This window comes from Diabrotica undecimpunctata, chromosome 5, assembly GCF_040954645.1.
Source record: "Diabrotica undecimpunctata isolate CICGRU chromosome 5, icDiaUnde3, whole genome shotgun sequence".
Classification (NCBI taxonomy): domain Eukaryota; kingdom Metazoa; phylum Arthropoda; class Insecta; order Coleoptera; family Chrysomelidae; genus Diabrotica; species Diabrotica undecimpunctata.
In genome coordinates, this window is record NC_092807.1 from 105,953,151 (window position 1) to 105,976,291 (window position 23,141).

At 34.9% G+C, this 23,141-nt stretch overlaps 1 protein-coding gene across 11 annotated transcripts in view; it reads left to right on the forward strand.

Moving 5' to 3' along the window:
• Positions 1 to 23,141, forward strand: part of alt (SMC superfamily domain-containing protein aluminum tubes) — a 58,387-nt gene that overhangs the window by 28,954 nt on the left and 6,292 nt on the right. For 4 of the 11 annotated variants that reach the window (XM_072532485.1, XM_072532492.1, XM_072532487.1 and 1 more), the window contains 11 exons: positions 1,365 to 1,496; positions 1,548 to 1,751; positions 4,127 to 4,375; positions 7,713 to 7,808; positions 8,956 to 9,204; positions 10,914 to 11,030; positions 13,262 to 13,345; positions 18,779 to 18,931; positions 20,433 to 20,504; positions 20,659 to 20,703; positions 20,809 to 20,892. In XM_072532485.1, the coding sequence (XP_072388586.1) occupies positions 1,365 to 1,496; positions 1,548 to 1,751; positions 4,127 to 4,375; positions 7,713 to 7,808; positions 8,956 to 9,204; positions 10,914 to 11,030; positions 13,262 to 13,345; positions 18,779 to 18,931; positions 20,433 to 20,504; positions 20,659 to 20,703; positions 20,809 to 20,892 (1,485 nt within the window). The remainder of the gene's footprint in view (positions 1 to 1,364; positions 1,497 to 1,547; positions 1,752 to 4,126; positions 4,376 to 7,712; positions 7,809 to 8,955; positions 9,205 to 10,913; positions 11,031 to 13,261; positions 13,346 to 18,778; positions 18,932 to 20,432; positions 20,505 to 20,658; positions 20,704 to 20,808; positions 20,893 to 23,141) is intronic. The other 7 variants (XM_072532490.1, XM_072532495.1, XM_072532496.1 and 4 more) reach the window with 5 other exon arrangements.

The window sequence follows — 23,141 nt, forward strand, 5'->3', positions numbered from 1 at the left end:
TAACTCTGATAAATTTAAGTAAAAAGAAAATTGAAAATTAAAAAGAAAATGAAAAATGTGATGTTTTTAAAAATTGTGAGGAGAGGAAGTTTTGAGAAGATTAATTGTGTCGAAAAGAAGCAAGGAGAACATTAAATATAGGGATCAGACCTGAAATGTAGGTTAAATAGAAAGGAGTGGGGAAAGATAGAGATTTTGATCTATTGAGAAGAGGTTTTGGAGTGAACTAAAGAAGATGAATAATTGACGAACGAATAATGATAAATGTAAATTTTATTGTAGAAGTAAATTAAGGATGTGGGTTATGAGAATAATTGGCGATGGAGTGGGAGGAAGTCTCGATTGAATGAGACATGGCGATTAACACAATTTGGACTTTTTTGTTTTTCTTTCGTGATTTCAAGGTCTTCGTATAGGTCTAGTTTGAGAAAGTTTTTTTGGGGGATATCGTGGATAAATGATACATCTTCTGGGATATTGAGTGTGTGGTTATGTTCTTTTAGATGTTGAGAGAAGGTGGAACTTCATATATAACTTCAATGTTTTGGAATTTTGTTCCTATGAATACAGACACATGGTGTCATTTAGGGTAAATTAGGCGGATGATGTAACATTAGAACGCTACTCTAAGCTGGAAACTTCGATGGACAATACATTGTGCAGCGTTGTGTCCATATTATCTAACCTAGACCTCTATTGAAGCACTTAAGTCATTGGTTTAATTTTTTTTACGAATTACAGAAACTACTCAAGGTAATAAATACGGTTAATAAATAGTTGGATGAGTGAAGCTACATATTCGTTCAAAAATAATCTGACGTTAAAACCTAGCGTATTTTTATTGGTTTATTGCTTCTAGAGCTAAATTAACTATATTTTGCAATTTTTCAATGATTCTCTGTTCAATCGTTGCTTCAAAAGCTTCGGTTCATGATTGAATTAAATTGTTATTGTGTTTTACTACATTGATCTTTGATTTAATTTGTACCATATTATTTTTCTTCATATTCTGTGATTTTCACTCCTGCATACGTAAATAGTAAATACTCTGGAGCAGTATTGATTTAAAAAAAAATTGTACGAAAATTGTAATAATATATGTAATAATATAGAATAAAAAGTCGAAAAATCCTTGACAGATGGCACCAGACTCCATCTTGAAGAGGCATAGCTTACACAATGCTAATTACAATATTTTCTCAAAATAAATTATCTTTTCCTGTACTTAGCGTTGGAAATTCGAGAAAAGTTTGTACAAACACAACAGTTTTGTTAGTTTCCTATTTAGTCAGTTTCCTAGTTGTCAACAAATTGCTGCATAAATAAATGGCTGGTTTAATAAACCTTCATTGATGTTGTTTCAGAGTGAAGGTATTATAATGAAATTAAGGACTGAATTAAACGACGCTGCAAATTCCAATCAACAACTTCAACAACTCGCCGTGGACAAAGACCATCAAAATCAAAACTTGCTGATGCAGATCGCCACCTTGAAAGTATGTTTTATACACAAATAAATAAACACGTATTAATAAATTTCATTTCAGGATTCGATGCACGACGCTCAAAAGAAATTGGAAATTTATATACGCAAGGAAAACGACTGGACGAGAGAGATGTCGAGTTTGAACACTTCGCAACAGAAGCAATTCGAAGAGCAACGAAACCTAGAACACACGATCTCTCAACTGAACGGATTGTTGCATAACGCCAACAGTGAAAAGGCTGAATCAACTAAGATAATAGCACAGGTAAGGTTCGATTTTATGTGTATATAATTCTTATTATTTATTGGAATTATTTGAAAACTGGTATTACATTAGGACGGCTCCACACATGGGATCCAACGTTGGGTCAATTGTGTTCCCACGTTCGGTGAGGCATCCACACATTGGGTTTAGTATTGGGGCGATATCAGTCTGTTCCCTCTAGAGCCAACGTCAACATGTCACATGGGAATTGTAGCGACTGAGACTGTCATGATAATGAGTGCATATGATTATATTTTGCTACAAACAAGGCGAATTTTACGTCATTTTGTCTACAGCGTTACTTAAAGCTACTAGATCTTTAGAGATTTCGTATTTGGCAAAATCCACAGCCGATATATGGAAGTACATATTTTAAAAGTTACATGACCACACGACGGTGGTCTATTAGGACAAAATGATCTATACTTCAAAATTAAAAGCATATACTTTTGTAAAATATTTAGATAAGTACATTTTTTTGGTGCGTGAAAGGTACTGAAAAAACCAGATATGTATATTATTTATTTATGTAAGAAATAGCTTTTTGAGCATAAACCCCGTTCTGATAGACCGCCAACGTTTATCGGAGTGTTAATCCTAAACAACTCAACGGAGGTGGCTCAGGTGGCCGAAGATCGATTTTTACATGTTGTAAATTTGTTTTTTAATGCCGTCATGGAATAGAAATTTTCTTCGATAAAGTAATTTTTATTTTCTAAAAAGAATGCTGGCAGCAGTACAAGTGTTTTAAAAGAAAAAAGAAGACGAGGACTCTTTATAAACTGTGGTTTGTCATTGGTTTATTTTCTTTTGTTTCATACGCCGATTGGAACACTGCTGTAGCGCCAATCTGTGGTTGGCATTACAGAAACACCAGTATTGGCGCCAATCCCTTTGATGTGTACGCAAAAAACCGACAGTCCACGGAAAACTCCCAACGTTGGAGCAAGTCATAAAAATGTTGGCGCCAACATTGGCTCCAACACAGTTTTGTCAGTACACACATTGGACGAACGCTGTTGGGGCCAAAGTTGGCCTCCATGTGTGGAGCCAAAGTTGGCCTCCATGTGTGGAGCCGGCGTTAGGTAGTTTTCGTCTAGTTTTCTCGCTTTCCAATAGTCGATAGAAAGTAGATTCTTGGCTGACCAATGAAGGGTAGATTTTGTGCAGATTGGTTTCACGGAACTAACAGATTGGGTTTGTGGTGATTTAGTCAGGATCTCCATAGTGAAGGTAATGTGCCGCCACCATCTTTTTTATTCAAACAATTGGTGAGTTTTACGATCTCAGTGGCCTCTCTGATAATCGGTGGTTTTGCAAAATTAATAGGGACTAATTGTGAAATGTTTAAAGCCTATTATTCTATGATTTGTTTTAAGATATTGCTGGAAAATTGACTTTAAATTTGGTACAAGGATTGATGCTTTTTTTTAGGAGCCCATTATGCTCAGCCTGATTTTGCGAATATAACAGGCGGTATTTTATGTAGATTTAGGAAGTGATTTAATGAAAATCATGTAGTAATTTTTTTGTTAAGTCAATTGGGTTGTTTCCCGCTTTTCTATTGACAACGGATACTTGTGGTTGACTAACGAATGACGCAAGTAAAATTCACAATAAGAGCCTATTAGTGTCTCCATAGTGAAAATAATGTAGTTTTGTCATTTTTTTATTTTCGACGTGTTTCCGGATCTAAATCGCTTCTCGGATGTGCTTTGTGCTTTTCTACTGTCAATGCATGCATCATTTGATTGTCAGAATCTTCATAGTAAAGGTAATGTGGTGCCTTCATCTTTTTTGTGGAGACAATTGGTGCGTTTTTAGATCTTAGTGGCCTATCGAATAACCTCTGGTTTTGAAAAATTAATAGGAAGTAGTTCTAGAATGTTTAAAGCCTATTGTATGATTTATTTTAAGACATGACTGGAAAATGAACTTGAAATTTGGTACAAGGATTTGTGCTTTTTTGTAGGAGCCGATTATGCCCAGTCTGGATTTGCGAATGTAACAGGCGGTTTTTTGTGTAGATTGAGGAAGTGATTTAATGAAAATCATGTAGTCATTTTTTTTGTTGAGGCAAAGTGGGTGTTACCCGATCTTAATGGCTACTCGGATGATTTTTGGTTGTATAAAACAAGTCAGAATGTTGGAATGTTCAAAGTCTATTTTATAATTTGTTTCACTGCATTGCTGGACAAGCGTGGCAAGTCACTAGTGTAATAGTTATATGGTCTCATTATCTTTATTTTTGACACAATTGGGTCATTTCTCGACGTCAATAGCTTCTCAATGGAGGAAAAAAGTTTTTCGTATAAAAATTTGTTTTTCTTTGTGATTCATGCTCGCCATTGTCGATTAAATAAATATTTTTTTAGCTCAAAGCGGATCTCCAGAAAACCAAGGAAGAACTGAACGGCTTGGGCGACATACCTGACAACAAAAACAAACACGAAGTCGAGATCCTCAATTTAAGTAACGAATTGTCTTCAACGCGTAACGAATTGTCATCGAAGATCGAGGAATTACAACAGAACGAAAGAAAGTACAAGACAGAATTAGAGACGTCCAACAAAAAATACCAGTTGATACAAAAAGAATTGGATGAACAGAAAACGAAGAATAATGTGAGTAATTGTTAAATTTTTATAAGATATATTAAATCATAAGTCCAATCAAATTAAAGTTACATTATTTTCTTTAGTTACTGTGATCAGTCAATATTGAGGATCGTTTGACTATTTATTAAAATGCCGGACATTGAATAATATATTTCTTGAACCTCATTTTCATATTACCAATATAGCTTTGTTATCGGCATGTTGTGATTTGTTCTTGTTTCATCATATTTCGTGTACAAATTTTTAATTTTTATTTAATTCAAAAATGAAACTTATGATTTAGTATTAATGCTTGTAGATATTTATGGATTTCGTTGCTATTACAGCCCTGTAACATATCATGACCCGGCTCTGTAATATAATTTACTTAATCCCAAAAAAATTCCTCATAACTCAGACCCTTTTGCATATATTATTTACTTAATACCCGATTCGGTAATCTGCAGCGCCATTAAAACTAAGAAATACCTCCTTATATAGTCATAAACAACAATTTGAACCAAATCTTTCTATACACCTGCATTTTTATTGTTCTATTCTTATTAAAAGGGTTTTTTAATAGCCGACTGTAAAATATTTTATTGCTTTTTGAATTTACAAAACTAGAAAGCCGTAAAAAATTGTAAAATCTCCCTTTGCTTGAAAATCTGTAAAAAAGCTGGTTCTTTTCCCGTAACAATAGAATCATTTCGTGCTTCTCAGTGCCAGTTTTGGTTTTCTGCTTATGTTGGAAGTGAAGATCACTCCACAACAGTTGCCTTATTTGATATTTTGGTTGTGAATATTGTTTCGGGTGTTTTCTATTCAGTTTTTTTTTCGAATTAGTTACGTATATGGCACAGAGAACAATTTCCAACAAATTGTAGCGTCTTTTTTAGTCCAGGCGTAACTGTAATGTCATCTTGGTGAGATGAGATTAAGAATCACCTCATCTCGGCTATTACGTCTTCGTTCGATGAAAATAGTTTTCTATGCATCAATTATTTGTTCTTAGGGAACAAAAAATGTTCTTAGGGAAAAAAAAAGATTATGGACTAAAAATAAATTTGAAGAAAACCAAGTTCATGATATTTACAAAAGCACAAAACATCAAAGTTAAGCTAGTACTAGATAATACAAAAATTGAACAAATATCTTCGTACAAATACCTTGGAGCATGGATCACAGAAGATACTGATCAGACAAAGGAAATAAGATGCCGCATTGAAATTGCACGGTCGACTTTTAATAGAATGAGAAAACTTTTTTATAATCGCGATCATTATATCGCTCCGAATAAGAATGCTTCGATGTTATATTTTCTCTACCCTTTTCTATGGGGTTGAAGCTTGGACACCAAAAAAATCCAACATTAAAAACCTAGAAGCATTCGAAATGTGGTGTTACCGACGTATTTTGAAAATATCATGGATGGATCGCAAAACAAACGAACAAGTTCTCGAACAACTAGGAAAACAATGCGAAGTTTTAAATTCCATAAAAATCAGGAAATTGGAATACTTGGGGCACATCATGAGAGGTGAAAAATACGTACTACTAAGGAATATAATGCAGGGTAAAATCAAAGGCAGAAAAAGCGTAGGTAGACGTAAAATCTCGTGGCTACGCAATCTCCGTGAATGGTTTGGATGCAGTTCAATTGAACTATTCAGGCGCGTAACCAACAAAATTATAATTGCCAAAATGATTTCCAATCTCCGATAGGAGCGGAACATAAAGAAGAAGAAGAAGGGAACAAAAAGTGGTCAGGGTAAGCTAAATCTGGTGAATAGAGTGGATGTTCAATAATTTGTACTGTTATTCGCTGATTTTCTCGACGGGTGGGAGGTTGAGTTGTCTTAATGAAAAATTGTTTTTTTCTTTCATAAACCTGGTCCTCCCTCATTAATTTTTGAGTCCAGCTGACCTCAACGACTACAGTATTGATTTAATTATATTTTTTACAAGTTTATGTACACCATTTTTTGTGCATTCCAATGCAAAAGGATTTCTTTGGTTTATTAGTTTTTTTTTGACCTGTGAATATTGTTTCGGGTGTTCCCTGTTCAATTTTTTTTGTATTCGAATTAATTGTGTACTTCTTCTTAGCCTTCTGTCGTCCATGTTTGGACATAGGCCTCTCCCAACTCCTTCCATCGGTCGCTATCCTGAGCAACATATTTCCAATTTCTTCCGGCTATTCTTTTAATATCATCAACCCATCTCATCTGTGGTCTTCCTCTTGGTCGTTTACTTTCGTAAGGTCTCCAATGTTGTATTGTAGTATTCCAACGTTGGTCTTTTTGTCTAGCAGTGTGGCCCGCGAAGCTCCATTTAATTTTGGCAATTTTTGTTGCTATTTCCTCGACTTTTGTTTTGGATCTTACCCAGTCGTTCCTGTGTACTTAGCATAGATAATAATTTTTGTCAATTTGTCTCTTTGAGTATGGGCGCAAGTGTAATATCACCTTGGTGAGGTTAAGAAGGAGATCATGTGAATCACCTCATCTTAACTATTACGTCTTCGTTCGTTGAAACTCGTTCGTGTTCCACGCACGAATTATTTAAGCTGAGCGAACAGTCAGTGATCAGAGGAAGGTAAATCTGGCGAATAGAGTGGATATTGCAACAATTTGTACTGTTATTCGCTGATTTTCACGAGGGATGAGAGGTTGAGTTGTCTTAATGAAATTTTTTTTCTTTCATAAACCTTCTTCTTTATGTGCCTATCCGTTACGAATGTTGGAGATCAACATGGCAATCTTTATCTTATCTGCAGCAGCGCGGAAAAGCTGTACAGATGTTGTATTGAACCAGATTCTGAGGTTCTTTAACCAAGATGTTCTTCTGCCTGGACCTAGTTTTCATAAACCAGGTCTACAATACTGATTTAAGTATATTTTTTTACAATTTTAAGGCTAGTAATGATGCAAGCCTTTTCTCTATTGTTGCTAAAGAAATTAATACGAATTCCAATCAAAATTGAGCTACGTATTGTACCAGTATCAGAATAAATGATACTTACTCTGAGACATTACGTTTATGCGTCAATCGCGCATTCAACCTTGAAATACAAAGTAAAATTTGTCGGACTGTAAATTAACCGGGTTCTTGGTGGTTCAAGGTCACGATCCAACTTAACTATGTCGTATAGTACTGAATTTTTATACCTTGGTTGGGTACCTGGTCTGAAACAGTTTTATTTTGTAACAAATTTTTATAAGAAATATTTTTCTTTAAATAGTAATTTATAAAAATCACGAAATCCATAAATGTTTAGACGTCCCGACGTGCGGCTTAGTTGCTTCGTTAAAACTAACTAATTTGTTTTTGTTATTTTTTCGCCTTTGCTTTAATACTGTAGGAGTTGCGCACAAAGAACTGGAAAGTGATGGAAGCGTTAAATGCAGCCGAAAACAAGAATAAAGAACCTAGCAAAAAGCCAGATATTGACGTTAAAGTAAGTAAATAACGAGGTGGTTTTGTCCACTAAATTTAAAACATTTCCGTCGATCTATACGGCTCTATAAAACGAACACTTTTCCTTTCTCTTGCTTAAAATTAATTTTTTTTTTTACTAAAGGCACATTAAGTTGCATGTTTTTCAGTTGCATTCTATATTAGACTAAAATATTCGTGTAGATGTACATACAGAACATATTTCCTTAATTCCTAGGTTCTTCACTGTAGAGGTAGAAGAAAAACAAAGTGACTGAAAATATTACGATCAATGTAATGAATTCAGGACGGAAATTTAGGATGGTACTGAAAGATAATTACAGGAAAGCTAGTGCAGTTGATCCGATATTTAGTAGAGATGGACATATCGGTTCATATTGGAAATTTGGTTCAATGTATCCGCATCACTGCTGAAACATATACAGAAAGAAAACGAGAGAACCCAAAACATTGGAGATATTTTAAAATAGAGGTCAAAATGCATGTTTATAATTAATATCGAGTTTAAACCGATCCGGATCACTAGCAAAAGTTATATTGAAAGAGAATTCGAGAAAAATTATAATAGACATGTTCACGAGTACAGATGTAATTCTAGGTTCACCTTTTGGGATTCGATTCAATAGATCCGGATAGCTACTTTACAAATTGTTGCGATTTACAAAGAAGATATGCGGAGTAACAGATATTTATGCTAAATGGTAACTACAGGAGAAACTACAATAGCCTTGAATAGAGGTCTCAAAATAGTTCTTTTTTGAGATTGCCTAGACTGCCTAGAGCACTACTGCAATTTGTATTAAATGAGTATCAAGAAGAAACTAGTGCAGTTTATCTTTAATAGAGATGGAAATCTCAGTTGATATTCTACAGTTCCTTATTAATACGTTAACTTGTAATCGTGTCAGGAAACTGGAGCAATATATATACTTTTGAATAGAATTGGAAATAAATATTCATAATTAAGATTATTGCAGCTAATAATTAAAGACAAACACGGTATAGGTAGAAGAAAATCATCTTGACTAAAAAATTAGTATCATTGTGATGGATTTAATACAAAATCGTTAGTACCGACGTTTTGACAACCTTATAAATAATTTGCACCACATTTCACTTATTTACTGTAAAAATAAACTTTCTTTCAGAAATTGACTTCGGAGATCATAAGCAAAGAGCAGGAGTCCCAGAAACAATTCATGCAACGGCTATTTCCCGACATCGAAGCCTTAAAGACGCTCAACGCCGGCGACTGGCAGGACCAATGTACTAAACTGATAGAGAAGTACGTCAGATCTCTCAAAGAAGAGCAGCAACATTCTTCTCCCCAGAAATCTTCGGAAGTGATAAAATTACAGGCGCAGATTGAGCACTACAAAAATACTATAGACGACACGGTGAGTTTTGTTTTCATGCAGATTTTCGTTGAATTATAAACTTTAATGAAAGGAAATAAATTTTTTATTTTATAAGAGAACTATTGTCAGATAATTATGAAATACGTCCTTATGATATATTTGCCGGTTATTGACTAGTACAACACACTCCCCCCGTCATGCAGCCCTGTCAAACTGTTTACACCTCGATCGGTTAGGCCACATACTCCTTGAAGTCAGAGGGAAAAATACCAAACACATGGCAGCACCAAAGGCTTCCAGGCACTGTTGTTTTGATTTTGTTGTAAAGTGTTGAGCATAAGTTGCATTCATTGTAACAAATCAGAGCATCAAAGCAATAAAACATTACCGAAAACAACGTAAACATTGCTGAGATTGTATTCATAATTTGTTTTTGATCATTGTGTAATAATTTTGACGAGGCCTATTATTCATCCAGATCTGGGGAAAAAGAGATGGTAGTCGTTTAGAATCGGTTAAATTTCCCCAAATGTATGGAAATTTTATTGAAAACTGTTTTGCACTATTTGTAACGTCCGAAATAGTCTTTATGAACCATTATGTGACTGATTTTTTGGGAAAATACTTAATCTATAATCAATTCTTTCTTGTAAAAGTTTGGTATAGATTCTTTTGATATTCCTATAATCTCAGCTATATCTTTAACGACAACTGTTATATCTTCTCGAGATATTCATCAATAACTGCCGTTTTTTGCCGTCGTTTACGTAGACCAACTTTTTGGCTGGTGCTCGTATAATTGAACCGTATTAAATCAAGTGTATTCCATATGTAGTGCTCCAAAATTCGTTAGGATCTAGTCTGTGGCGTACTAGAAGCTCTTCTATAACTTTTGCGAGAACATAGTAAAGGGTGCAACGTTACCAAATCTGTCACTGTTGCTTAGCACTGTTTTCTTGGAAGCAGAAGGAATAAAACAGTATTTTAACTACCTTAAATATTGAACAATTATAACAATATTTATTGGAAAAATATCTCTTATATCTTCTCTTCTTCTTGATTTGCCTATCCGTTACGAATGTTGGCGATCATGATGGCAATCTTTATCTTATCTGTAGCAGCGCGGAAAAGCTGCACAGATGTTGTATTGAACCAGATTCTGAGGTTCTTTAACCAAGATGTTCTTCTTCCTGGACCTCGTTTTCCAAATATTTTTCCTTGCAGGATGGCTTGAAGGAGATTATATCTGGATTCATTTCGCATAATATGTCCGAAGAACTGTAACTTTCGAGATTTGATGGTGGTCAGTACTTCTCGATTCTTATTCATTCTTCTGAGGACCTCCTCATTTGTGACTCGGTCAGTCCACGGGATCTTAAGCATTCTCTGATATAGCCACATCTCAAATGCTTCCAGTTTTCTGCACATATCTTCGTTCAATGTCCACGATTCAACACCATAAAAAGGACAGAGAAGACGTAGCATCGCAGCATTCTTACTTTTGTATCAAGAGAGAGGTTGTGACTCTTTGAAGAATGCCCCCATCCGATTGAAGGTGGATCTAGTTTTTCCGATGCGTGCTCTAATCTCCTGGTTGTTGGTCCATTCTTCATTTATTATGGTGCCGAGGTAGTTGTAGTGCCTCACTCTTTTTACAGGGGATTGGTTGGGGTAGAGTTGACCTTATATCTCTTATATAAAACTATATAATTATGTAAATTATTGCAGTATGTTTATTTTTCTTATAGGAGGGTTTGTTAAACGAACTCCAAAAACGTGTAGAGCAAGAAGAAATGACATGGAGGGGTCAGTTAGCCGCGAAAGAAGCAGAACTAGAGAAGTTAAAAGCTAGTCATCTATCGCAGGTAAGTTATGTTTGTTTTATGGAGTACAACTGACAGTTTTGTCCTTACAAATCTAGTATTTAATTTTATATCATATAATTTATATTTAATATATTTATAAAATATAAATCATATATTTATATTTTTTTATTTTTCATAATCCTACTACGGCAACGTAGTAAGTTTCGTAGTAATGCGGATCTCTAGAATATGAACTAATATTTCCATCTCTATTAAAAATAAACTCCATTTTTAGTTTCTTCTTGGTGCCATTTCAATACAAATTTGAATAGTGATCCAGAGAGTTTTTAGCGAATCTCAAAAAGAACTATCTTGTGACCTCTAGTCAAAAGCAGGGCCGCGTCTATAGTTTCTCTTGTAGTTTATATTGGGTATAAATATCTTTTAATCTGTGTAAATCACAATCTGTAAAGGTGTTATACAGATCCATTGAATCTCAAAACTAAACCGAATGTTCCATCTCTATTTGTTTGTTTTAAACCATCGTTTTGGTTTCTTCTTTCGTTATAACTTTCGCTAATGATTCGGATCCGTTTAAATCAGATATTAAATATAAACATGTATTTCCAACTATATTCAAGAGCATCTTCATTGCTTTGGTTTCACTCGTTTCCTTTCTATATAAGTTTCTACAGTGATGCAGATCTGTTGAAGCCAATTTCCAATATGAATCGATATGTCCATCTCTATTAAATATTGGATCAACTGCACTAGTTTCTCCCGTAATTCTCTTTCAGTTCTATCCTAAATTTAATTAGTGATCCTAATACTTTTAAACGAATTTTAAGCAAGAACAGATTTGATACCTTTATTCAAGAGCAGTGTAGCTATTCTAATTTCTGGTGCAGTTATTATTCCACAGTGCAATCCAGTACACGACACTGCACACTATTATTCCACGGTGCAGTTCACATTTTGTAAACTTCTTGTTCCAGGAAGATCCATTGAATCGAATCCCAAAAGTGAACCTAGTGTCCCATCTGTATTCATGAACATGTTCAATGTTGTGGATTCTCCCCTAGTTCTTTTTCAGTATAACTTTCACTAGGAATTCGTTTAAACCCGATATTACTTACAAAAATGTATTTCTAACTATTAAAGAGTATCTCCATTGGTTTGGTTCCTCTTATTTCCTTTCTGTTTAAGTTTCAACAAAAGTGATGTAGATTCGTTGAACTAAATTTCCAATAACCGATATGTCCATCTCTATTAAATACGTATTAACTGCACTACTTTCCCCTTCAGAGAGGGACTCTGCTAGTTCTCTTTCAGTATAAATTTCAGTAGTAATGATTCTGATTCTTTTAACTAAATTTCCAAGTTGATATGTCCATCTCTATTAAATATGGTATCAACTGCGTTAGTTTCTCCTGTAGTTCAAATTTCATGAATGATCCGGAATCATTTACCCGAATATCAAAAAAACATATTTGTGACATCTATTCAAAAGCAGTGTCGCTACTCTAGGTTCTACCGCAGTGATAATTCAGTATAAATATTTATCGATCGGTGTATAAATTAACAATATGTAAAGGTGTTGTTATCCTATTTAAAGGGAATACTTAGTGATCTTAGTTTCTCTCATTTCTTTTTACTATAAGTTTCAGTAGCAATCCGTTAAGTTAAACAAAATTTCTAATATGAACCAAGATTTCCACCTCTATTAAAGAGCATATCAACTGCACTAGTTCCTTTTCAATATTTTCTTGAAACGCAATTTAAATAACAATACGATCTCCACTATATTCTATTTAGTTGTTCAAAAGACAGAATAAATCAAGTAGTTTTGATAACGGTACAGAAATAATGTAGAAACTATCAGTTGTACTGTCTTTAAAAAAAAGAATAAACAGTCTGTTTCTATAAAGTATATTATCGAGTATTACGAGGGGAAAGTGAAAATTATCTCAGCTTAGGTAACAAGATAGAGCTTATACAAAAAAATAAAAATGTATATGATTAAAGAACGCGTTCTTCGTTTTATATGACTTCAGAGGAATCAAAAATGCGACTTACGGAAAAATTTAATTTGTCATCTTCGATAATTGTACTCGAGTGAATGTAATTGTTTTTTCTCATTCTATGTCGGAGACTTTTCCCATTCTCCTCGTAATTTGACAAAAGTGATTAAAGAATTTTCATTGCGTCAGTTTTTTATCATCAAGCAGCCTGTTTATTCCGCTACGATATTTTGTATTGATTGGCTATCATTTTTGCATGTGAATTAATAGAATCCTGTAGAACGGCCAGAGTTTCAAGGAGTTGAATTTGCCTACAAATGCATAGAAAAGTCGCTGCCAATGATAATTGACGAGGTACGGAGCAGTGTACGTTATAAACGTCAAACAACACCTCGTATAAATGTTGCGTGGCTTAAAAAATTGATCATTTTAAAAGTACTATTTGCTAAATCGTGTCAATGAAAACTAGAATAACCTTCTCTTTAGAGAAGAATAACGTGAAATGCTTATATTAAAACATTTTGATAATATTTTTAACAAATGTATACCTTGAAATATACAAACATGTACAATATATATATATATATATATATATATATATATATATATATATATATATATATATATATATATATATATATACAGCTTTGCTATCGCTATGATGAATTGAAAGGCCACATATATGGTGCAACAATACAATTCGTCAAACATTCTGTGTATGAATCATCGGTATCATTAGGATCTTATAACGTTATTTTCACATATTTCCTGCTTCATCAGAGATCCGGGAAAGATACAAATTCATGCACAGACGGTCGGCGAATGTCACTGCTTGTTTCGCACAAATCGTGGAAGCTACAAGAGGTGCCACCTATTGTGGTGACAATGAACGATTTTATCACCGATATTCTACTCAAACTTCTCTCCGTTTAACAATCTTAACATTTTAATACATTATGTTTTCCCTTTTACATTTCGACACAATACCAGTCAAAATCTCGTTGTACCATCAAGTAACTTTTTTGTTGAGTTTATAAATTTCCACCATTTTTTTCTTTATTTTTTATGGTCGAATATAACACCCTATATATGCAATCTGAAATTTAAGAAATGTACAAATTTGAAGACACTCCGAGACATCGATAATTATGCATTTGTTACCTCTTAGTCGAACATAGAGGGTTTTCGAAACAATATTAATCTCTCAGCAATATTTTTTTAATTTACCAATATATCATTATTGTATATTGTTATATTGATAGTACTTTTAAAATGCCAATTAGCACTAATGCTTTTGTTTTATTATGTAATGTACTACTAGCAAATTCTTAAAATGCAATAATGGTAATAGCGCAGATTACAATGGTTCGTATTCCAATTGCTTTACTTAATTCTAAAATACAATTGACTTAATAACGAGAATCCTGTTATACAGACGCGTAAAAGGTTTTTCGCAATCACTATAGACCATACCGTCTGTCGTATGGTGATAAAAATCTAGTTGGATGGTTTTGTCTATAAAACTCTCTATCTTATTTATCCCTCCATCTCTTTCTTTACACACACTCTTTCTCTTTCTCTGATATACATACACTATATATTTGCCTTTGTTTCTCTGTATCCGTCTCCCTGATCTATGTATCTTTCTCTCTGTCACTCACTGTTTCACGCTCTGTATATCTTTCTTATCGAATGAAATTTAGATGTATGTTATATGGTATAAGTGTATATCTGTTATGTCACAAAGTTTTTTCTGGCTATATCAAATCTTCCCTCAAAGATATATGTTCGCATATTCATATCGCACAATTGGTTCAAGTTTTATCCCTCGTCTCTTTATTTCTGAGTGTCCAAATTTTAGGTTTTTGTTCGACTAAAACGTCTAAGATACAACTTGTTTGTGTTTCTTTATTTCTGTGGTGAACTGAACCTTAAGATTTTTGGAATTTCAATCAAATTTAATTAAACTAATCAAATCGAAGAAAGTAAATTGCCGAAATACTATGTTAAATCCCATAGTAATATGTTAAAGTCCATTCTACTTATTTTTTTTTTTTTACTCTTCATGGTCACGCTTGAACGAGATATACGATGAGACTTTATTTGAAGGGAGTCAAATTTTGTAAAGTTTGATGTCGAACGTGCTCAATCTTCTTAATCCTCAATTATATCGAGAAATACAAAAGTAAAACTCTACAAAACAATAATACGTCCAGTCCTAACATATGGAGTCCTGGACTCTAACAAAAAGTAATGAAGACATGTTAGAATATTTCGAAAGAAAAGTACTATGGCAAATCTATGGAGCTGTGAATGACAATGGAGTGCGGAGAAGACGATATAACTTCAAACTCTATAGAATATACCAAGAACCAGATATCATAAAACATATTAAGAAATGATGTATGAGGTGGATAGGACCACGCATGTAATGCGGATGGAACAAAATGACCCAGCCGTCTAGAAAAACGCTCTTTGATAAATCCATTGGCCAGAAAAGAAGAGGAATACCAAGAACAAGGTTCCTTGATAACATCGATGAAGACAGAAATATGGGAATACATGCTTGGCGGAGAAAAGCAATGGATAGGGACTATGGAGAAAAATTCTTCGGAAGGCTACGACCCACGCAAGGTTGTAAAGCCAGAATGATGATGATGATAATGTCGAACGTGACAATTGACGTGATACGTGACGTGTTAAGTTACCTTTTACTTAAAATTTGATATTTATATTACATTTACCGTGACATCTTACTTGGAACTTGACATTTACTTGACGTTTGACGTGAAACGTATGAAACTTAAGTTTTATGTGACATTTTACGCTGTACATAACGTTTATATGGCATTTAACGTAAAATGCCACCTGACATATCAGGTCAAATGTCATATTTCACATCAGACGTCAGATAATAAGGCTCCTCCTCTCTCCAAGTTCTATCCTAGATACCGTTCAATCGTGGTCTTTAAGAGCCAGAAATGAGCAGAATAGAATGCGACAATTTCGACATAACCTATTTACCAGGATCGCAAATATTGTTTAAACAATGCTATTCTTCTTGTCAAACAGAACAATGTCAATCAATGCCAGAGTCGATATGATAACTTCAATGTCCATCGAAAGGTGAAGGAAATAGCTGGAAAGTTCCGAAAACGCAACAGCGGAAAAATGACAGACGATGAAGGCAATCCTGCCATAACCAAAGAAGATAAAAAGAAAGTATGGGAAGAATAATTAGAGAAACTTTTCCACGACCTTAGAACAATACAAGAACCCACCATTGAAGAAAATTCAGGTCCGGAAATCCTACCAGAAGAAATAACGGCAGCTGCCAGACAATTGAAAGATGGAAAGGCACCTGGACTTGATAAAATTCCTGCAGAACTGCTTTTTCTTGAATATTGGCCTAATAAATTGTTTAAATTATCGCACCATCTTTTTCTTGGTCTGCCAATACTTCTTCGTCCATTTGGTGACTTATCTCGTGCTATTCGTACTATCCTATCCTCTGCCATTCTACTAATGTGTTCGTTCCACTTCTGTTTCCGTTTTGTCACCCATCCATTTATGTCTTCTATATTGCGCTCTTCTTATGGTTTCGCTTCTCTCCTTTCCAACAGACTTTTCCCTGATATTCGTCATAGTATTTTCATCTCTGTTGTTTCTAGTAGTCGTCTAGTTTTAGATGTGTCAGGTCTTGTCTCCGCCGTGTACGTTAATATAGGTCTAATTGCAGATTTATAGATTCTTGTTTTTGTGTCTTGTCTGGGGTGTTTGTTCTTCCAGATTGTGTCATTAAGCGATCCCGCCGCTTTACTTGCTTTTAAGCTTTGTTGTCGTACTCTTCAACATCTCCATAACTAGTTATATCTATTCACAGATATCTAAACCTTTCTTCCTGCTTTATTATTTTCCCATCAATTTCGATTTTACATCGTAGTGGGTATTTAGATGTTGTCATACATACATGAAATATACAAGGCTGGAAAAATCAAATCGGAGTTCGTACCATTGCCCAAAAAACCAGAAGCAAAAGTTTGTGAAGACTATAGGACCATAAGCCTAATGAGCCATTTGCTGAAGCTGTTTTTAAAAGACATCCACAAAAGAATTTACCGGAAATGCGAGGAACAAATTGCGCCCAATCAGTTTGGATTTGTGAACGCCGTTGGTACGAGGGAAGCTTTATTTAGCGTGCAGGTATTGTTTCAGACATGTAGAGATGTCAGCTGTGATGTTTTTGCATGTCTGATTGACTACAAGAAGGCTTTCGATAGAGTCAGGCATGAACAATTGCTGGAAGTGCTGAAGAAGACAGGGATTGACGGAAGAGACTTAAAAATAATAGCTAACCAGTAATCAGCGGTGATCCGAATAGATGGAGAATATACAGTATTTTACAATACCATAGAAGGACTGTAAAACTTAATGAATAAAATAACGGAAACAAATAGAACATATGGACTGGATATAAACACCAGCAAAACCAAGCCAATGATCATAAGCAAGGAAAACATAACTGGAGCAAATCTGTAGGAGAACCAAATGAGAATTGAACGTGCATCTCAGTACAACTACTTGGGAACTATAATCAATGAGTCATGGAACAATACCCAAGAGATTAAATGTCGCATTGGAAAGGGAAAAAGTGCATTCTTGACTATGAGCTCTGTGTTCAAGAGCCATGACCTCACCCTAGAAACAAAAATAAGGCTCCTTAAATGTTACGTGTAATCAGTGCTTCTGTACGGAGTAGCTACAGCTATGGCCATACAAAAGAATACTGAAGATACCATTGACAGATAAAGTCACCAATGAAGAAATACTACGGAGGATGAACATAACCGCAGATTTGGTCAACATCGTGAAGGGCCGTAAGCTGCAGTACTTGAGACATATAATGAGAAATCGAGGCAGATATGAGCTACCTCCAATGCATTTTGCAAGGTAAAATTGAAGGGAAAAGGGCCCCAGGACGAAGAAGAATATCCTGGCTTGCTAACCTGAGAGCATGGTATAGAAAGACCTCAACACAGCTATTCCGCATAGCAACTAACAAAGTCATCATAGCCAAAATGATCGCCAATGTTCGGAACGGACAGGCAACCTACGAAGAAGAATTCTCCTTGTACCATGTAACTACTGGACACCCTAGTATTATACCTCGCAGAAAAAATCTCACCGTATGATTAGTTTTAGAGCTGCTGTCTGGTTATTTGCCGATTGAGCATTGTATGTGTCATGTAGCTGCTACTCTTATATTATGAAAACTTCCCCGTATCATCATATTATTCGGTCTTGCTATGATATCTTTTATATTCTCGATCGATATACCGTATTTAATCCCTGACCAGGCTTCTTAGACTAGCGAATGGATAGTTGTAGAGGTGGCTCGATGTACACCCCTTAAAAAATCGTTTACATTTAAATTTTTAATAATTTTGGTACATTTTGAAGCTTCTAATAATCATAAAATAACAAAAAATAATGACTTTAATTCCTCTGTAAAAAAATTATAGCAAAGTTTGTTAAAAACTAATTGCACTAAGTATTGAAGTAACGATATCATTAAAAAAATAAAGAAAATTAGTTATGCATGATTTCGAATAATATATAAAACTAACAGTCCAAAAAAATCACGACAATCTGATCTGTTCTTGAAAATTAACAAGAAAAATCCCTCAATTATCCAATGGTTATGTTACAACATTGTGGCTTTTGGGTTCTTTCTATGTGTCACATGTTCCAACTACCGACATATCTTGACATTTTTTTTCTTTATAGTTGCAAACAAAACTTGCGAATTTAGAAAACCTCTTATCAAAGGAAGTCGAAGAGAAAAAGAAACTTTTAGAAGAGTGCCAACTGCTTAAAAGTCAAAAGACACAACGTAGCACGCAAGCCGATTCGACAGCTACAATAGAAAAACTGTCAGAGGTAAGTTTATTACGTTTTTTGTTTTAATTAAGGATCTGTTTATTTTGTATAATTATTATTTCTATAAAATTATCATCTATTTATAAATATTGCAATGCTTTGTGCCCTCCAAAATAAATTTTGGCAGGACCCCGGTCTACCTGGCCTTTCGGCATACGACCGTTAGCGCCTCCACTGCCCCTACGAGTCCGACACCAAAATGAAGGTGGAACGACACGTACACAAGGCACGCATCGTGGGGCTCCACCTCCCCCGTAGTACCTGTGTTGCAATTACCTCACCCATCCGTTATCCCCTCCCACAGGCGGACAGGTGACGCAGGCAGAGGAATTTCCACCTCGCACGTAGACAGGTCGCCGCCGAGGATCTCTCCTCTACCACTCTTAAATCTCCAGGCGGGTACGTGCCGGAACACCGACACCACGATTGGTGGTGTAAAGCCAAAAGAGGTGTGTACGGGCCCAGCTCGTTCAACCTCGCCTGGTTCTCTTGGAATGAGAGTAGAGTGGTCCCCGAGAGTCTCGTCTCCAGGCGGGTACGTGCCGGGACACCGACACCACGATTGGTGGTGTAAAGCCAAAAGAGATGTGTACGGGCCCAGCTCGTTCAACCTCGCCTGGTTCTCTTGGAATGACAGTAGAGTGGTCCCCGAGAGTCTTGTCTCGGATACTAGGAGTGTAGAGCGGTGACCGTGACGCCTAAGCGTCCGTGTGCGTTTTTCCGACACATCAAGTGACGGCTCTCTACCTCTCGATTCCTACCCATTAGTCGCCTTTTACGACAGGCAGGGCCTTCGCGCCTCGGCCGTATTCTTATCTCCGCGATATACAACATATATTGAAATAGTTACTTTAATAAACCACCTTGTAAAAAAACCTTAATCGCATCGTATATGCGTAATAATGGGACCTCTTTCTTTATACGAAAGTTCGTTAAGTCGGTTGAAACTCCTTCATTAAGACCTTGTCGCAAACTTTTAATATTTTAGTTTTGTCATTTATCGGTTTGTAAGTTTTTGATCTTAATTTATCCGGGAAACCGTTCGAGCTGTCACTTCCGTCAAATTTTCACCCGGTGCTGCGATATCTTGTCAACGTAATCCCTCATATACTTGATCATTAATTTGTCTCGCGCTGATAACCACCACCTTTTATATTTTTATCAACATATGTACTGCACGTTGGTTTCGTTTCCATTTTACCCGATTGTGCGCTCTTTTGATACTGACGACTATCCGATTTCATTGTTTGTTTGCATTCGAGGTTACACAGTTGCCATAAGTAGCTTACTATCAAAAGATATATTGATAATAAACAGTAAATTTTATAACATTGTAAGTGGTTGGGACTTGGAAAATGAGTCACTGACAATACTATTGAATTTCGAATATACTAACTATGCAAACTCAGTAAAAGTAAAAAAACTGTGTACTATTATGCATTTCCAAATCGAGTATAGTAACTGTTACGATGGTATATTTAAGTTTAAATATATTTTTTAGGAGGTGAATCATTTACGAGAACAGCTTAGATTAGAACAAACTAAAAACGGAGACGTAGGAGTTTGTCTTAAAGTAAGATTGACTTAATTTAAAAATTAGTAATTGTTGTCATTTGAAAAATTGTTTTTGAAAACAGCTTTCAATTTGGAAGTCGAAATATCAATATAAAAAGTTTATTCAAGAGATTATTTTAAAAAAACTAAACGGTTATTCTCTTTGCTTCCAGGCACAAAATTGTAATAATTCTTCAAATGGACCTTCTTTTCTTGATGTAAGTATTATAATATAATGTCTTATACCATTTTCAAGTGACCTTTTATTAACCGGGTTTTAACATTTCGAGCTTACTAACTACGTACTAACCTTCTTTTACTAGCATTGTCTGTCGTCGTCGTCTAGTGTAGCTTCGTCTCTTATCGAAGATTATAAAAAACCAAAGAATAAAAAAAGAAAGAAGAAGGTATTTAGTGTAGTGCATGGAAGCTTTAAGTATAGTGGTTTTAACAGTAAATTTATATTTTTAACCGAGTTCTGTTTTTTTAAAGCATGAAAAATGGTGTAGATTCCTATTTACGAGCAAGAGCAATATGTAGATATTATTTTGCTTATTTTATGTTTTTTTATCGACACTTTATATTGTTTTAAACACCTACGTTTATGGAAACATCAAAATATGCATTTCACATTCAATTTACAAAGATTTCGTAATATATTTTGCACTGTCTTCTCTAATTGATGCATTTTTTCATTGGATCGAAATAATCATAGGAAAATAATGACGGGCGGAAAATAAAATTTTGACGGACTATAAAAGTTTTTTTGTCTGTCAGTTCGTACGTCTGTCCATCCGTCCGTCCGTCCGCGCGTCTGTCCAGTCTTAGATTGAAAGGACTGTAATGACGACGGATTCCGATTCATCGGAAGTTATTACGTCAAAAATTGCCAAAATGTAAAACTCACTTTCGGTTTTCAGAAAATTAATAAAAACTGTATAAATCGCAAGCGACGATAGCACTTATTTTGACAACGGATTCGTATTCAGCGTGCAAAAATACGACTAAAAACATGTCTTGGATAACTTCCGGTTAAATGTTCCCTTCCGTTAAAAAATTTTGTTAACTTCTAGTTTATTTTTGATCTTTTCCTTAAAAGCTCGACTCATCTTTTTCTTCGGCTTATTGACTTCCAGCAACGCGGCTCCTGTGTTTTGACAAACTCATGAAATATGAAATTCGTACATTGCAGCAAACTTTTGATTTGATCTCACACAGAAAAATTATTTTCGCACCGATAAAGATGTTCGCCCCTTTTTATTTTGAATTATAACATTGAGAACAACGATATCTTCTTCTCATTGATACAAAGCGAACTGAGTATCTTTGTGTTTTACAATTTTGCCAACGCGTAATTGCAAATACCAGACTTGATTTATCGCTTCAAAAACTAATTATCAAGAATTACAGGAAATACGCTGAGAAATCGTAAGAGAAGTGAAGACATTAGAAGAAAATGTATGCAATGGACACAAAATAGAAAAAAAGAATGGAATAACCACATAAGTAGCATGTCGTCAAAATAGCAAGAGATAAGTCACCAATCGGCAGAAGAAGTATCGGACAACTGCGCAAAAGATGGAGTGACAAGCTTCCACGGAGCAATTAATCCGCCAATGAACAAGCAGAATTGCTTATAAAGAGGAAGAATAAGAAGAATAACAACTACTTATCAGTTTTGCCTTGATTCCTTTAATTTAAGTTATGCACCTTCTGTGGATAAGTCCCGTATCTAATTCATAGATGGCGCCACTCATTATTAATCGATATGATTTCGGGAAGGTACAACCTTTTAAACGTCACGTGTCAAAAATGGGTTCAATTGCACCATTAGTTTACGACTGAAAGTAAATTTTCGTCATTTTCAAAACAGTATAATAATTTGTATCTCATGTAGATAAAAAAAATTGCTGGTGGGGAAAAATACTGTTAAACAAAGTAATGGATTCAAAAGTATTGTTCGAACTCATTTTTTGTCAGAAACAACGGTTAGGCGGTGATATGCTGACTGTAAAAACTGTTGAAAAGTTTGGTAACTTTGGTAGAGTAAAGTCGGCAGTTGTTCCGGGAAAACAGGGCAATTGGAGATATTAAAATGAAGTGTATTAATCGGTTTTGATGAAAATTTGTTAATCAATGCTGCTGTGTTCACAATCTATAAAAAAAGGGCGTTGACGATTCAGAGAGTTGTTTCCAACTTTGTAAGTGTATTAAACAGGATTTTTGCATCAATCTTACAATAAAAGAAATCTGTGTAGAGCAGTAGGCGGAAACTGTCCAAAGCTACAAAAAATGCGAGCAACATTGGCAGAGTTCTAGCTTCGTTATTTTATTCGATTAACTTGATTAGCTATTGAATCAGCAATATCGAATATTATATAATGTAATTTGTTTGTTTAAAGAAAGAAATTGCAAAAAACACTACCACAAATGAAGAACAAAATATATTTTTTATATCTGGTCACCAGCGGCTAGTATCTACTTACATACATCGAAAGATGTCTGTAAGGAAGGAGATTTGTATAAAAAGAGGAAATTATGGAGGAAACAGAGACGCCAAAGACAAGTACAAAAGATATTTTTTAGTCGTTTAAACGATGACAGTAAATTTTCGACAGAAATTGCCCTACATCATTAAATTCCGTGTTCTTTTTTA